Source organism: Ammospiza caudacuta, chromosome 18, assembly GCF_027887145.1.
Source record: "Ammospiza caudacuta isolate bAmmCau1 chromosome 18, bAmmCau1.pri, whole genome shotgun sequence".
Classification (NCBI taxonomy): Eukaryota; Metazoa; Chordata; class Aves; order Passeriformes; family Passerellidae; genus Ammospiza; species Ammospiza caudacuta.
In genome coordinates this window covers 7,115,804-7,131,181 of record NC_080610.1, presented here as the reverse complement: position 1 = coordinate 7,131,181, position 15,378 = coordinate 7,115,804, and the positions used below count along the sequence as shown (strand labels likewise).

At 41.3% G+C, this 15,378-nt stretch overlaps 1 protein-coding gene across 1 annotated transcript in view; it reads left to right on the top strand.

Annotated features, from left to right (window-relative positions):
- The window catches only part of MED13L (mediator complex subunit 13L), a 166,239-nt gene that overhangs the window by 17,898 nt on the left and 132,963 nt on the right, over positions 1 to 15,378 (top strand). The window contains exon 2 of the mRNA XM_058816484.1: positions 1,015 to 1,252. Coding sequence (XP_058672467.1) covers positions 1,015 to 1,252 — 238 coding nt within the window. The remainder of the gene's footprint in view (positions 1 to 1,014; positions 1,253 to 15,378) is intronic.

Sequence of the window (15,378 nt, the reverse complement as noted above, 5' to 3'; positions counted from 1 at the left end):
AGCAGCAGGAATGTGGTAACAGGTAGAGAGCAGAGTACAAGCCCACTGTGAGCAGGGTATACACACACCAGTTGTGTTTGATAACAACCAGACTGTCCTGGGAGTATTCCCTGTCCTGTACTGGAAAGTGGAGAGAAAGGGGGAGGCTACAACAGGGATGGGGCAAACTGGGAGTGGAGGAAAATCTCAGAAAAGCAGAACAGCCTTTGTTGGAAGTGACCCATCAAGATAATGGAATCCAACTCCTGGCCCTGCCCAGGATACCCCAACAATCCCACCCTGTACATCCTTGAGAGCATTGTCCAAACACTCCTAGAGCTCTGGCAGCCTTGGGGCCATGCCCATTCCCTGGGGAAGCTGTGCAGTGCCCAGAGAAAACCTTTCCCAAACATCTGGGTAGCAAATCTGTTCTTTTCATTTTTCCTTGATGGTTAATAAGAGAATTCTATCTGGTTGAGAGGCAGTAAATGGCAACTTTCCATATTCTGCTTTTGTTCATTTGGACAAAATAAAAATAAAACCCTCATTTGTTAAACTAGTAATGGCTCAATGTGAAACTGTTTCAGCTTTTCCAGTAAGTCACTGGTTTTCTTAAGTACTGTGGTGCTTTGTGACTTTCCAGTGGCCAACTTTTGGGCTGACACTGAGCTCACGTGGCCATCAAGCAGCCTGTAGGAAATGAACCTTATTCCCTCTCCCTGTTTGTTTTTTTTCCTTTCTAACTTGTAAGATGACAATAAGATAACAATAAGGCTAGAAATGTAATGAAGCTGTTGGAAATGAATAGAATAGAAATGAATAGAAGTGAGTCAGGTTGTGGTGAAAACCTAAATGCAGGGGTAAGCCAGGTTTATTCAATGCTGTTTCTAAATTCTTTTCCTTGAAGGGGAATATATGAATAGGAGGATTTTTGAACTTGAATTGAGGAATTAACCAATGAAAATGAAACAAACTATGACAATAACTAAATTATGAAGCGATCCAATGACTTTTCTTCCTTTTTGTTTCCCATAGGCCGAACTCACGGGCATCAAATGGCGTAGGTACAACTTTGAAGGCCATGGGGACTGTGGGCCCATCATTTCAGCTCCAGCCCAGGATGATCCCATCCTGCTCAGCTTCATCCGCTGCCTGCAGGCCAACCTGCTGTGCGTGTGGCGCCGGGACGTCAAACCCGACTGCAAGGAACTCTGGATATTCTGGTGGGGGGACGAGCCCAACCTGGTCGATGTCATCCACCGCGAGCTGCACAGTAAGCCACTCTTTGCTTCTCAATCACCTCCATTCTTTCCAGTGAAAAAGGATTTCTTTTTAAATGCTTTAACTTGCTACCTTATGGGATTTTGTCATAGTTCATGTTTTAAGACCTACAGGAAAACAAAAATCTGTAAATTTGACTTTTCTTGCTGCATGATTAAACACAAAGTGAAAGTTGAACTCAGGAGACCTGTAGTCAATATCATGACTTGGATTTTTGTTGAGCCTCTGAAAGTAGAGTAAATTCTAGTTCCAAGGGGTGATGATAATAATAATCATAATAACAATACCTCAGCTCTGACATAAGGTAGTAGCTGATGGAATAAATCACCTCTCCTGTACAGTCAGGGGAACTCCATGGCACCCCAGGTAAATCTGTGAGGTCAGGACTTGCTCCTTGCTCGTGCTGCAGGATTTGAGCATGATCCAAGGCGAGTTGCAACAAGTGAGTGGAATAGGAGGCAGGAAGAGGCAGGTAGGTCAGAGGTGACAGTGATAATTTGGTGATTATAGGCTTTGTGCAACTGGGATTGTCTTCAGAGTCACCAGAATGTGGAGCCTTAACATGATTAAGTTACTTCTACTCTATCTGCTGTGATCCTGTTTGGGTTGACTATATCCACTGTGTATTGTTTACTTTTCAGTGATGTATTGTTGCTATGACAAGTCTTAGTTTGCCTGAGCTACAAGGTGCTTTATTAGGCTGATGAATTTCACCTCCATTTTCACCTTGTGTCCTGCAAGAAAACAACTGAAGTTCACCAGTTCTGGAATAATAACAGTAGTTAAAAAAACCCAAGACAATCATAAGGATCAAGTTCCGGTTTCTTGCAATAATTTTTTATCCTTGTGGCCTTTAGACCTTCTGGTGACTTGGTGATAAAATTTGTTTCAAGTACACAGAATATTTTGTTTATCAAGTGTGCTTGAGTTGTCCCTTATCTCCCACCTGTACCCTGCACTGTTTAGTCCTGGGTTATGGTATATTCATTTATTTTCATTCTGTTCTAAGCACAGTTCCAAACTTCCTCCTTTGATGGCTGCCAGATTGTTTATTTGTCACCAGAGCCTGTGAAATCACAGATATGGAGGCCTGAGTACCGTGGGGCGTGTTCCACACAGGTAGCCCTGTGATCATGTATAATTAAAGAGATGGCTCACAAGTGCTGTGCTGAGCCATTCCACTGACATTCATTTTTTATGAGGCACCTGTTTTGAATGAGGGAATGGGTAATATTTCTACTTACCCAGCAAAGCTTTAATAATATATGCTTTTCTCTTAGTGAAATATAGTTTATTAAATATTTCAAATGCAGTAGATGGGACTTAAGTGTCTTTTTATTTGAGGAGAGTTGCAGGTGATGCTTCTGTAAATTGATGGAGCTTGTTTATATCTGACATCTTGGTTACAACAACATTACTGCTTCCAGTGGTGGTGGTCTGGAAATCCACTTCAATGTCTGGACAGCTGAACCTGCTTCTGCTGGGTGCACTGTGGGGCAGAATAAAGCAAAGCAGCACTGTCACACATTGTCTGCCTGGTTCAAAATTGTCTGGAATCACAGAATTATTTGGTTCGGAAAAGACTTCCAAGGTCATTGAGTCCAACCTGTGTCTGATCCCCCAGCTGGAGCACTGAGTGCCACATCCAGGTGTTCCTTGGACACCTCTTTTTCTCCAGGCTGAGCCCCTTTCCCAGCTCCCCCAGCCCCTCCTGGGGCTGCAGCCCCTTCCCAGATCCATTCCCTTCCCTGGACCTGCTCCAACCCCTCAAGGTCCCTCCTGAGCTGAGGGGCTCAGAACTGGACACAGCACTTGAGGTGTCCCCACATCCAGGCTGGAGCCTTCAGAGCAGTAACTTCTGAGTGGAATTCAATCTGAAACTCGTTTGTTGTCATGTGTGTAAATCCTACAAGGATAGATTTCCTTGGTCTATATTAAAAGCACATTGAAACACTTGTAGTGACTTATCAGATATAGTTCAAACTGATGTAAATTGTGTAAGTGTTGTACATTTTCTGCTGATAGAGCTGCTGGGCTCTGTTCAGTACATTTTAGAGTTCAAACATCAGTATTGACAAAATATTGAGCCTCAAATTCAGCCAGAACAAGGCATTTATGTCCATTGATTCCTTGAGATAGGACAAAGGACACAGTTTGTGTTCCTGCTTCATGCAGCCAGAAGGCAAACTTAACAAGTTTATTCTGCTTTTTATGGTATAAACAGGCCACAATACTGAACTATTTGATAGTTGCAATTAGCTTCCTGAAGATATAAAGGGCTTTTCCTTGTGGGCATACAAACAGAAAACAGGAAAGTTACTGAAGCAGAGTTTTCCTTGCCTGTCAGCTGGGCCAGGGTAACCTGATGCCTTTTTCTGGTACAGCCTGCTCAGGAAATGAGCTGCTTTGGCTTAAAATGCTGTTCCTGCAGGTTGGATTGTCACTGTGACTTAGAGTTCCATGGCCAGAACTTTGTTGTTGTGCTGTCACATCTTCAGGAGCACAAGTCCCAGGAATGTGATGCTGCAAATCCAAGAGGAAGACTAGAGTCTCCCCAAAACATTGACATCTGAGATATAGGGACTATAGAGAATAATGCCTGTTAGTAAGATCATGAATTCTTATCAAGAATAAAGTTTTGGATGCCTCGGACTTGTGTGTTGAAAGTGAAATATTGATAGCTAAATTTTAAAGAATTTAATTTTTAAATATTATGTTTTATTAATTCAAGTCTAAATTATAATTTTTGATTTTTTTTTTTTTTTTTGGATAAGAGTCACTGCAATAGTGCTGCATGATATTTACTGCTCTCAGTAAACAGAGGAAAAGTCCAAACTGAGGATTTGCTTTCAGAAGCACTTCAAAAACTTTCGCTCATGAATTCTTTATCTTTATAACATTGAAGATTTGGTAAACAACAAATCTGCCATTAATAAAAGAATTTCAAATAGTCTTAAGAAAACAACTTAGTGGTTGTAAACAGGAGGTATGAGGAGAGTTGTTTATGTAGTAGCTTTCCAAAACTGTGGATAATTAAATGCCGTCATGGGAGATTAAGTAAAAACAATTATTTGCAGGGCAGTTGTAGATCAGTGGAGTGGTTGGATTAACCAGGCAGCTGGGAACTTCCGAACTGTCTCTTGCACATTCTCCTACATTTCTTCTTCCTGCCAGCCTTGACTGTGGTGTTCTGGTTTTTATTGTGCTGGCATTTAAAACTGGATGAGAGGTTGAAGACCTTTATTCAATCCTGGGTGGAAAAAGCTGATTGGGGTGGGGTCAGTGAGTGAGGAAAAACTGGAGTGATTCTGTAAGTCTGAAAAAGTTGAGCACGCTTAAGTTTGTTGCAGTTTGGTTTTCTGAAGGATAAATGCTATTTAATGATATTGCCTGGAGAGGTTTGGCAACTGTTCCAGCTCTGGTACCTTTCCCCACAAATCCATTTTTTTGTACATCACACAGAAGAAGTGGAAGGAGAGGAGGGAGTGTCTGACTGTTGGCAGCGTTTTTGACAGGAACGTTGTGGATTTGCAACTTGCAGAGCTCTCATTTGCATTTGGTGACCAAATACCATCTGGAGCATCACAGAGAATTTAGACTCAACTCTTGGGTTTTCTTTCTTCTCCCACCCCTGCCCTATACCCTGTGGGTTCCACAGAGATTATAGGGAAGGGAGATCTGTTCCTCAGTTCCCTTCCTGGCTTTTGCAAAGAGCACTTTGCCCTGACACTTTACACCACTTCAAGAGTTAGACTTGATGATCTTGTGGCTCTCTTTCAATTCAGAATATTCTGTAATTCTCTGACAGTTTTGTCTATCAATTTATAATCTCTGACCTGGATGTATGGATACATTCCACTTTGTCTGCTGCATTTGTGGTATGGAATATTGGAATTCTCAGGTTTAATGCAGGGATTATGGTATGTACCACTACTGAGAATACAGGTTGGTGACTGTGAGCACAACACTGGAGGTGGACTCTGGAATGCCGGCAGGATGTGAGACAGGAGCTTGAAAAGTAATAAATTCTGGGGTTTTGGTAGTTCTTTAGGTAAAACTGCATCTTTCTATCCACTTAGTAGCTTGTGTGCCTGAACTCACTGATTCTGGTAGGTATTTGGGATTTCCATCTATATATTGCACTTGATCCATTAATTTCTGGAGCTGCTTCCCCAGAAAAATGATACTATTTCACTTTCTGCTGTGTAGAATATAAGAATTGGGATGGAAATGCTTATGAAGAATAGATGATCTTGAATGAATTAGGCAAGTCTTTCCTGAAGGATTATTGTACACGATCTTTGCAGCTTGGTAAGTTTAAAAACGTAGCTGAAATTTGAGCTATGACAGGAAAAACCTGGAGCTTCAGCTCATTCCTGTTTATGAATTCTTGGCATATCAGGCTGGTGCAGCCGTAATCCCCTGGTGCTGATAAAAGTGAGCAGGGAAAAATGCTGTCTGTAGGAAGAGCTGTGTGCAGGGCACCCACATTAACCCACATGGTTGTGCCCCAAAATTAGTTTTCTTATTGTTTCTCTACTTGAAATTTGCTAATTTTTACCTACAGGAAAGCAGAACATGTCAGCTCTGTTTTTAAGGGTTTTCTCCTGAGGAGAACAACTTGCCCCAGAACTCAATTTAGTTGTTTTTATTCCTGCTAGGAAGGATTCTTGATGCTCCCTTATGAACTGCCAGATTTCAAAGTTTCATTTAGCAGTCAAGTCAATGTTTAACCTGTAAATGTTTAGTAGTTGGTGCTTGTCAGCATTTAGTAGGGATTAAAAGAAAAATAATGGAAAATTTGGAAAAAATTATATTTTTTGGTTCCACTAATGTAAAAGAGAATAAAGTAGTGAAAAATCTACTTTCCATCTCAATTTGAGCCTATTTAAGGTTCTTTCAGGGTGCTATATTATTTCTGCAATTGTGAGGAATTGGGAGCTCTGTCAGGAATTAGAGTATCTTCGAGCTGTGTGTAGTGAGATAGGTTAATTATTGAATGAGAAGATGTTCCTGTCTATTCAAACACATTTGAGGTGTGGGAAGCAATGCGTGAAATGAAGGCTGAGCCCCCTTGCTGTGCAATGGGTGTTCAAATGAGAGTGCTCCTCAGTCTTTTCATTCTACCATGAGATTATGGCAGTGGGCAGGAAGGGAGGGAGTTGCTGCTGGAATTGCATTACAGCTGACTTGGAGAGTTCCTTGGATTTGCCCAAAGGTTATTCCTGGGATCCCTGGGCTTTGGTGAAACCATGGGATGTGTATTACAACAATTTTCTGCACTCTGAGTAACTCCATAAACCCCAGAACTCTTGTCATGCCCAGAGGTACCAGGAAGGAGAGCAGCCAGGGCATGGAAAAGCAGTTCATGAACAAGGAATAAAGGATCTGAAATGCAAGGCTTTTGGAAGGCTTTCCATTTAAAAAGCAGCAATGAATATCAAGCAGCTGAGTACCACTTATTAATAATTTGAAGTGAAATCTGAAAATGGTTAATTGCCGGTTCTTGAGCGCAGAGTGGAATTAACAAGTAGGTTCCTGTGACAGAAGACTTTATTGGAATATTAAGTTACTGAAAAGTCTGTTTCTGGCTTGATTATTTTCAATAAGATAAGTAATTTGCATTTTCTTAATTGCCTAGCATAGATTATTCCCAAAGACATGAAAACAAAGTTCAACTTTTCCATTCTTTTGGCAAGAAGATGGGATTGAAAAGTGAATTCCTACTTTCTCAGCCCGCAGAATTGTTCTGTGACCCTTATATCTGACACTGGTAATTGGTGTCCAGTGATTGCCAGTTGAAGTTCAGCTTAGACAAAATAAACTTTTTCTTTTAAGCAGGCATATTAAATGAGGTTATTATGCCATCATTTGGGATTAAGGAATTGCTTCATGGGAAAATGCCAACTCCTTTTATACACATGAAGTTGACAAGAGCCTTATTGTGTCTGGGCGAGATGTCTTCATTTTGTTTTGCTTTCTTTTAAAAATAAATGTTCTTCCCACCACTTCTACTCCTTTTTCTTGAAAGTTGGTTTGTGGGAGTGTTAAAAAAAAATTAAAACTGAGTGTCCTGTTTGGAATTCTGATTGCACTTACCTCTGCCTTAATTCCTCTTCCCTTCAGTGATTTTGTCTCCATGAACAGGGAATCTCAGTGTTCAGAGCAGGATCCAATGAGTACATGTGGCATTTGTGAATTCATTACCAATTCTAGTCAAGAAATGGACCTTACTGATCCTTGTGGGTCCCTTCCAGCTCAGGATATTTCATGGATCATTCTCACATAGTGTGTTTTCCCTCTTCTTACAGCTGGCAAAATCTAAGGCTAAAAAGTTATTTAAAAGTCTGAAATCTACCAAAGGGCCATATGTAAAAAAGCCTAATGCTTTTTGTTGTTTTATTTTATTTGTATCCCTCAAGGATTAACATCTTAATTTTGTTCATGGCTGGGAATTTGGAGGTTTTCCTGTTGATTACAACAAATTACCTTCTGGAAAGAGTTTAGAGGAAAGACACTGATGGAAGGCAAAGCCAAGAAATTCTCTACTGAATCCATGTGCTTCCTCATAATCTTTCTGCTTTCTAAATATAAGCTCAGTTTGACTGAAATAGTTGAAATTTTGTGTCATTAACCTTTAGGTTTTATTTGCCACACAATACTTCTTGTTTTTTTCGGGTGTTTTTGTGAGAAAAGGAATTGGTATTCCAGAGGAATATTAACAGCTGCCTTCTGGAGGGAAATTTGATGGTTCTTTGGCAGAACTGTTTCAGCAAAGCCAGACTGAGAGCAAATCCAGGATATTTAAAGTGGGATAGAACTGTGTAAGTAGAACTGCCTGGAAAGCACTGGAATTCCAAGCAAGGCTCCAATAGCTGGGAATCCCTCCCAATAACAGCAGAGTGAGGTGTTACTAATGAATCCAGGAGAACTATTGTGTAAAATGGGCTTGGAATTAACTGGAGTGCTGAGAACAAACTCAAGTCCAAATTTTGAATGTAAATAAAATTGATGTGTTACCACAGGCAATTTGGTGAACCACGTAATTAGGTTTTTTCCATGAAAAATGAGACATTATGCTGCAGCTGCAGCAAAGCAGTATGTAAAGGATTTATATTCTAGTTATATGAAAATTAAACAATCATTAAAAGACTGTATTTTTTAAAGTGCTGCTTGGGGAGGGGGGAAATGAAAAAAATCCAATCAGTAGAATTTATTTTCCAGCAATGTATTGGGCAATATCAGCCTCAGTAGTTGATGTTTTTTCCTTTAGGGAATCTCTTTTTCCAGTGAAATGAACTCACTTAACTGTGTGAAGTAAATCTATGTTAGCTTGAAGTGAAATCTGCATTAATAGGGCTCATTACTAATGTTTGTATTTGGATGTATTGAGTAATTCTAAGAACACAGGGTAAGCTCTACTGGAAAATTTAGACTTTAAAAATGGATAAGTGCCACCTTCTGAAGAAAATGATTCAAAAACTGCATACAATTGTATTAAAAAACTGCATACAATTGTATTTTGGTAATGGCATTTTTAGAATAATTAATGAACTTTAAGTGACAATGATGGTGCTGGATTGCAAACAGAAAACACTGAAACACAGCTCTGCTGATGTTAACACATCATTCCTCTTAAGAGAGACATGGTTTTCATTATATAAAAGTCACTTTCTATATAATGAAGTTCCTGTTAAAGGTCATAAATCTTACTACAGAATTCTTGTACCCCAAGCCTGAGACTGGTTTCATTTTAAGTGGGCTTCATTATACACCTGCACTTACTTATCCTGGGATTTGACTGTAATCTGTAGGACAAGTGCCTTGGATAGCTGGCAGTGTGTCCATGTGGCAATTCCCAGATGTGATCCATGGCTTGGGGTGTCAGTGATCAGCCAGGAAAATGAGGGGGAGGCAGCTTTGGAAATGTGAAGTTTGTTCCTGATGTTCATTGAAACCTCAGGGCCCTGAAACTGGAATATGGCCTTTCCAAAGAAGCAAACAAAACCATATTTCTGCGTGGAATGAAGAGAGGAGCAAGTGGAAAACAACTGAGTACATGGGATAGCCTAAGAATGAGGGTTCTTACCTTTGCTCTTTGCCCATGGGAAGTGGGAGTTTCAGAAGGAAAAGGCTGGGGTTGTGCTGTTAGTTTAATATTAGTCTTTTGGTTAAAAAACCCCAAACAAACCAACCAAGCACCCGTGTGTTACAGTCACTCATATAATGATAAGTAGAGCTTTGAGAGGAACAGTGTAAAATTGATTTTCCAAGGCTGAAATGCTCAGTAGTTTGAAGTGAAGGTACAAACCAGAGGAAAGGCACACTGCAGGGTGGGCACAGCTGAAATGCTTTTGCCTCTTTGTTGATGTAAATCATGCTTAAATGTGTCCTTGGAGCTGAGCAGGGGCTGCAGCACAGGTCTGGGTGCTGAGCCTGGCTCAGAGCAGCAAAGGCTGCAGTGCTGCTTTGGTGCCAGCAGTGCCCTGCAGCTGTCCCTGTGCTCCCTCAGCTCAGGGCTGCTGGGAGCCCAGCACAGTTTCAGTTTCTGTTCCCTGCTGAGGGCTGGGAGCTCCCTGAGCTGCCTCTGCCTCTTCCCAGCCCTGCCTCTGCCTTGGCACATGCCCAGTGCTGGGCTGGGCCCTGGCACAGGCACCTCCAGTGTTCCCTGGCTGTCCTGACAGCCATTCCTGCTCTACCTTCACAGCCCTGATCTCTCTGCTCCTCCTGGACAGTGTCTGCACCAAATCCTGGAACATTTATTGCTTAGGAACAGTCAGTCACCCAGAGGAGTCAAACTGAAATGCTTAGAATTTTTATAACAAATTGATGGGCGGATCATACAAATAACCAGGCAAAAGTAGCCCCTCAAATTCATGGAGAAATTGAAATGTGAATTTACTATATTAAAGTGCTTATGTTGATAAACTTGGTTTTAGAAGGTGGAGCAGAAGGTGACAGGTGTGGCAGTTTCTAAGCAGGAGATAAATATCGGATTTGCAATAAAAGATTTCTATTTCGTAGTTGTTCCATGACATTCTGGTTGCTTCTGAAACACAAGTAATAGAACACCTTTCCCACCAGGGAAACTTCCAGTTATAGGTGATGAAAGGGTTTTTGTATAGGATTTTTTTTCACTGGAATGGCTTTAACAATTTAAAGTACTTATTCTTTAAAGCTCTCAAAAGAGATGGGAAGTATGGACAGTGTTATTGCGTCAACAGGAGCAGCAGGGCTTGGAGTCTGATGGGTTTATGGTTCTGGGGAGCTGGAAGGAAAATTTCTTGTTCCCTTTGGAGTTTGACAAAATTTATTCTATGCAATACTTGGTGACATATGTCAACAAAATTCCCTGGAATGTTTTCTCTAAGGGAGCTGAAGGGGAAGTGTGTGGTGTTTGTCATTATTTTGTCTCTTCTATATGGAAAGGATGTGATTTCTGATATTATGGTAATGAGCAGTGTGACTGGAAAGCAAGTTTGGCTTCTGTATCTGAGTGATGTCCTCTGCCCTTATTAAGGGATGGAGGTGATGTAGGACTGTGCTGGGATAGAATGGTGAAGGACCTGACTGACAATCCTGCCCTTTCCAGAGATATTCCTGAGAGTTCTACCACTTTAACTGGCTGCTGGTCAAGAGGAGTCTGTGTTCCTGACAAAAGCTTTATGGGTTTTCTTTAATGAGTAGTTGGCTTATTGAACGATAACATTTTATTTTTATTTTGTACTAACATTATAGTTTAATAACTTACAAGTAACTTAAGGATTCTCTTGTCATCCCTAACAGCCCTGAGTTGGGAGTCTAATTTGGATTTTCTACACAGAGCAAAGTAAGATTTCCATTGCTGCACCATAGTAAAATAAATTAAATACTTCACTAAAACTGGGGTGTCCTGAAGTGGTGCCACTATCGTTGCTGCTGCTTCTCTGCTGGTGTTGGTGCTTCCAGCCTCAGCAAGGCTCTCTGGTCCTCTGCACAAACCCATGGAATTTATACCCAGCAGGGTTTTGCAGTCCAAATGGAGGAGTTCCCACTTGTTTATTCCTGTTCTTTGGGAAATAGTGTATTCAGGAACTAATAAGCAGGTGAGGTAAAGCTGAGAGTAATAAACAGCAGTGTGCTTGAGAGATCTCCCCAGAGAGCCTTTGTACCTGGACAGGCTGTCCTTGGAAGTGGAAAACTTCCAGACAGATATCCCCTGTCCCAGGTGTATGTGGAATTATGGCTCAGTCCCTCTCTGCCTTTTTCCTAAACTAAACCAGACTGCAGGAAGCATTATTTTATTACTATTTCTTTTGCTGTAAACCACAGTTAAGGCCTGGAAAGTGTGAAGAAAAATGTTTTTCCTGCAAGACGGTTACTGCTTAGTCTCAAAAGAAATGCACTCTAGTACTGAAATTCCTAATCCCTCCCTTTTTGGGATAGGGGTTCCTGCCTGGCCTTGTCCTGGGAGGTTCTCAGTGAGCCCACAAAAGGGTAATTGGTGGGCAAACATTACACTCAGCACTGTTTGCTTGTCCTGTCCCAGACAGCTGCTGTAGGATGGCTGAGCCTGGAGGTGAGACACTGCTCACATCCAAGGGCTCAGATTATTGTATAGGAACAGCAGAGACAAAAGATCCTGGTGCTTAGAGGTACGCTAAATATATTTTTTTATTAAATAAAAAAAATCATTGCTGCCTTAAAAATAAGTGACTTTTGAGTTTAATGTGAATTTACTTAAGTTCAGTTTTCAGTTCTTCAATGAGTCCTTCCAATTATTTTACACATTTATTTATTCCTGCATAGTAAACATGCCAGCAAACCTGTGTTATAAATCCCCTAGTGAAATGTTAATTTGCTTCATTTTCCCTCTTCAGGTACTGACTACAGTTTACATTTTGTCATTAATGCGCTGAACAGGAGTTCCTGTAACTTTCTGAAAGTCAAAATGTTAAAATTAAGCACCAACCCCAAACTGCCACTTGCTGCCTCTTTAGGATTCCTGCTTGTCCTCCCCAAATGTTGGAAGAAGCAAATTAATTTTTTTAGTAGCTTCTCGTGAATTTACTTGCTTTAATTGACATGCAGTCACTTCACTGAAAAAGTGGAGACCTTGGATTACTGGTACATTGGGAAATCTGGAAGCTGTTCATTGTCCAAGATGCCATTTTCTGGAGCTGGCTGGATATCAGAGCTGTGATGCTGATGTAGCCAAAATAAGAGGGGCTGTGGAAGGAGCTGCCCACAGAGGAGGCTCTGTGATTCATTTCTGTGTGAGTTCAGAATCTTCCTGTGCTCAAACTGCTGATCTTGGGAGTTCTCTGCTGTCATTTGTCTTTGTTTTAATGGGATTAAGTAATTATGTGTGCATTTTCTTTCAACTAACCAGCCTGATAAAAGCAGGCACAACTGAAGAGCCCATAAATTGTCAGCTCTTCTGTTCCAGCAGAAGTGCTTTGATGGCTCTGCAGATTTTATGTCTTGGTGCATATATTTAGCTGCCCTGCTAAGGTGAGTGAGACTAGAGAGCAGTTTATGTAATCGATGAGCTGAGGGTCTCCCCTGGGGAACGTGCCTGGGGGAAAGTGGATCTCAGCTACAGGGCAGTTCCAAAGGAGAAATCCCTGGCCCTTCCAAGCATAAATAGAAGCTGTTCTTCCAAACACTGGATAAACTTCATTGGAAGTAATAATGTCTGGTATTGATATTTTGGCTGTATCAGCCTTGGGTTCAAATTTTGGTGCTGCTCTGCAAAACCTCTGTCTGTGTCCTGCAGCTGTTAGGACTCAGTAGTTTTTTGTAAGTTTGACATCCATCTGATTTTTCACGTAGGAACTGCTCACTGTATTGTGGCATCTGCAACCCTTTGTGTTTAATGAATTCATCAGGTGTTTGCTATGTGATATCATCAAACCACTTAATTCTTTTCAGAACTTCATTCTTTCTGCATGGCATGTTTATGCATTCAATTTTATCTTTACTATTAATTCAAATTAAGTCTTGGTTTGAGAGTTTATGTAATCACTTTAATGAAGTGGCTGTGCCTGTTCACTGCTTCTTGTTTATTTTAAATATTGGTCTGGGGAAGTAAAGGTTTTAATGTATTCCAAATTATAACCAGCAGTAACTATGCAATAGTCCTCTATTAATTCACTTTTAAAAGCTCTGCATATAAGATGACTTTTACACTATTGTGCTGTCTCATAATTTCATGTGAGAACAGGCTGCTGTTAATTTGTTTTCTTGTTAGTCCATATGTGTCAGAGGCAAAATTTGTCATTCCTCTTCTGGCCTGAAGTTGTGCTGTCAGCAGATCCACTTCTTTTCTGGAGTTTCCCTATTACACTTAACAATGCAGTTTCTGCATTTTTGGGCTTGTGGCCACTTAATCCCAGGTATCAATTTAAATTAACATGTTAGGATGAGGAATTATTTACTGCATCCTAAAAATTACTTTTCTTGTCACTTATACAGTTTGTTAAAAGCTTTCTGTGGTTACTTTGCACATGTTAAGTGGTCTTGGTTTAAGAACAGTGACTTGTGATGGAAATCCACAACTTCCCAATGCCTGTGGGGCCAATAATCAGTCCAGCCCCCTTGTTTGCCTGTCTTACACATGGAACTGTTGGTGTCCTGGCTTCCTCCTGCAGTGGACAAGTTCTGCGGGAATGCTGAACTCTCAGATCCTTACACCCTCCTTCCCTGGCTGTTTGCAGTGGTTTGCAAACCACACCAGTGGCTGCTCTTGCTTTGGGATCTGGAGCTGCAGATCTGACTGGAAGCAGGAACCGGGAGCTGCCTCAGCCAAAGCTTTTGTGTTCAGCTTTTCCCCCCTGGCCATCCGCCCTAAGGTGTGAAGTTATCCAGGATGTGTGTGCAGGATGTGGGATGGAAGAGGAGGAGGAGGGAGCCCTGGTGTCAGTGCTGTGCTGAACAAGCAGGCAATGCAAATGTGAATGGAAGGGAAGGTTGGTTATTGCTCCACCTTGTCTCTGTGTTCTGGGAGCTGGGGAAGTTGGGAAAAGGAGACAGAGCTGGTGTGGAACTGTTTTAAACCACCAGATACCCAGTTTCCCCTCCCCTTGCTCACACTACTCCCAGCTTAGTCTTTCTGCTAATCTTCATGTGATTAAGAATGTTGGATGGTGACACAAAGAACTCTACCAAGTAATGCTTAAGGATATCCCGCTGTGTGCATTTGATGCCACATCTGGGATGAGATTATAAATAAATAAATGAAAAGGAAAAAGAACAAAAGAAAACACAACCCTGAAATCCCATGAACTGTAACTTTTTAAAGCCTTTGAATATACAGTGCTTGAGGAAAATGGAAGAAGATATTTTGGACAAATATATTAGAAAAGAATACAGAATGCATTTGCAGTACAAAGACTCCCAGAGTTTTATTGGCTGTGGTTGTTGTCAGTGTTAACAAAACACAGTCAGCATGGCCCCAGTCTGTCACTGTGACATGTTGAGCATTTGCAGATGTAAATCTCCATAATATGTCAGAAATATGACATTTTGCAATCAAATAAAAACACACAGAAACTTGGGACTCACAGAACTTTCTGCCATGTACCATCACTCTGGCCATAGCTTCTGTTCAGCATCACAGCTGCCCAGTGGATAAAGGGAATTTTGAAAACCATATGTGCTGTGAAAATGGGGCTGTTTATGTAATGATAGTTTATTTAATGGGAGCTTTGCAAAGAATTGACTGTGCTGTGCAGTGTCCAAGAGGGTGAGACATAAAGGAAGTGGCAGGCACAGCCATCATAACCTGAAATCCCATCATCAGACTTTTGTGGAAGTGGATTGAGCTTTTCAGAGGTCAATATTTCATTGCTGCCAAAAGAACCCATTTTGTACATCCCAGAAGGGGCAGAGCAATGAGAATTGGTGATTGCCCAGCATTTATTGCTCCTCAATACCAGTGTGATAGTTGGGTTTGTCACTCACCTGCTGGGGTGCATTGCATGGGTGGCATTAGGCCCTGGTGCTTATTCCCCTCAGGAGGCACCATTTGTTGTGACAACAGGTATTTGTGTCACATGCCCTGCTTTGGGTGTGTGAGGGATGTGTTGCACCCTGACCCTGGTGTGCAAGCACAGCAAACGTGTTCAGCACGTGTGG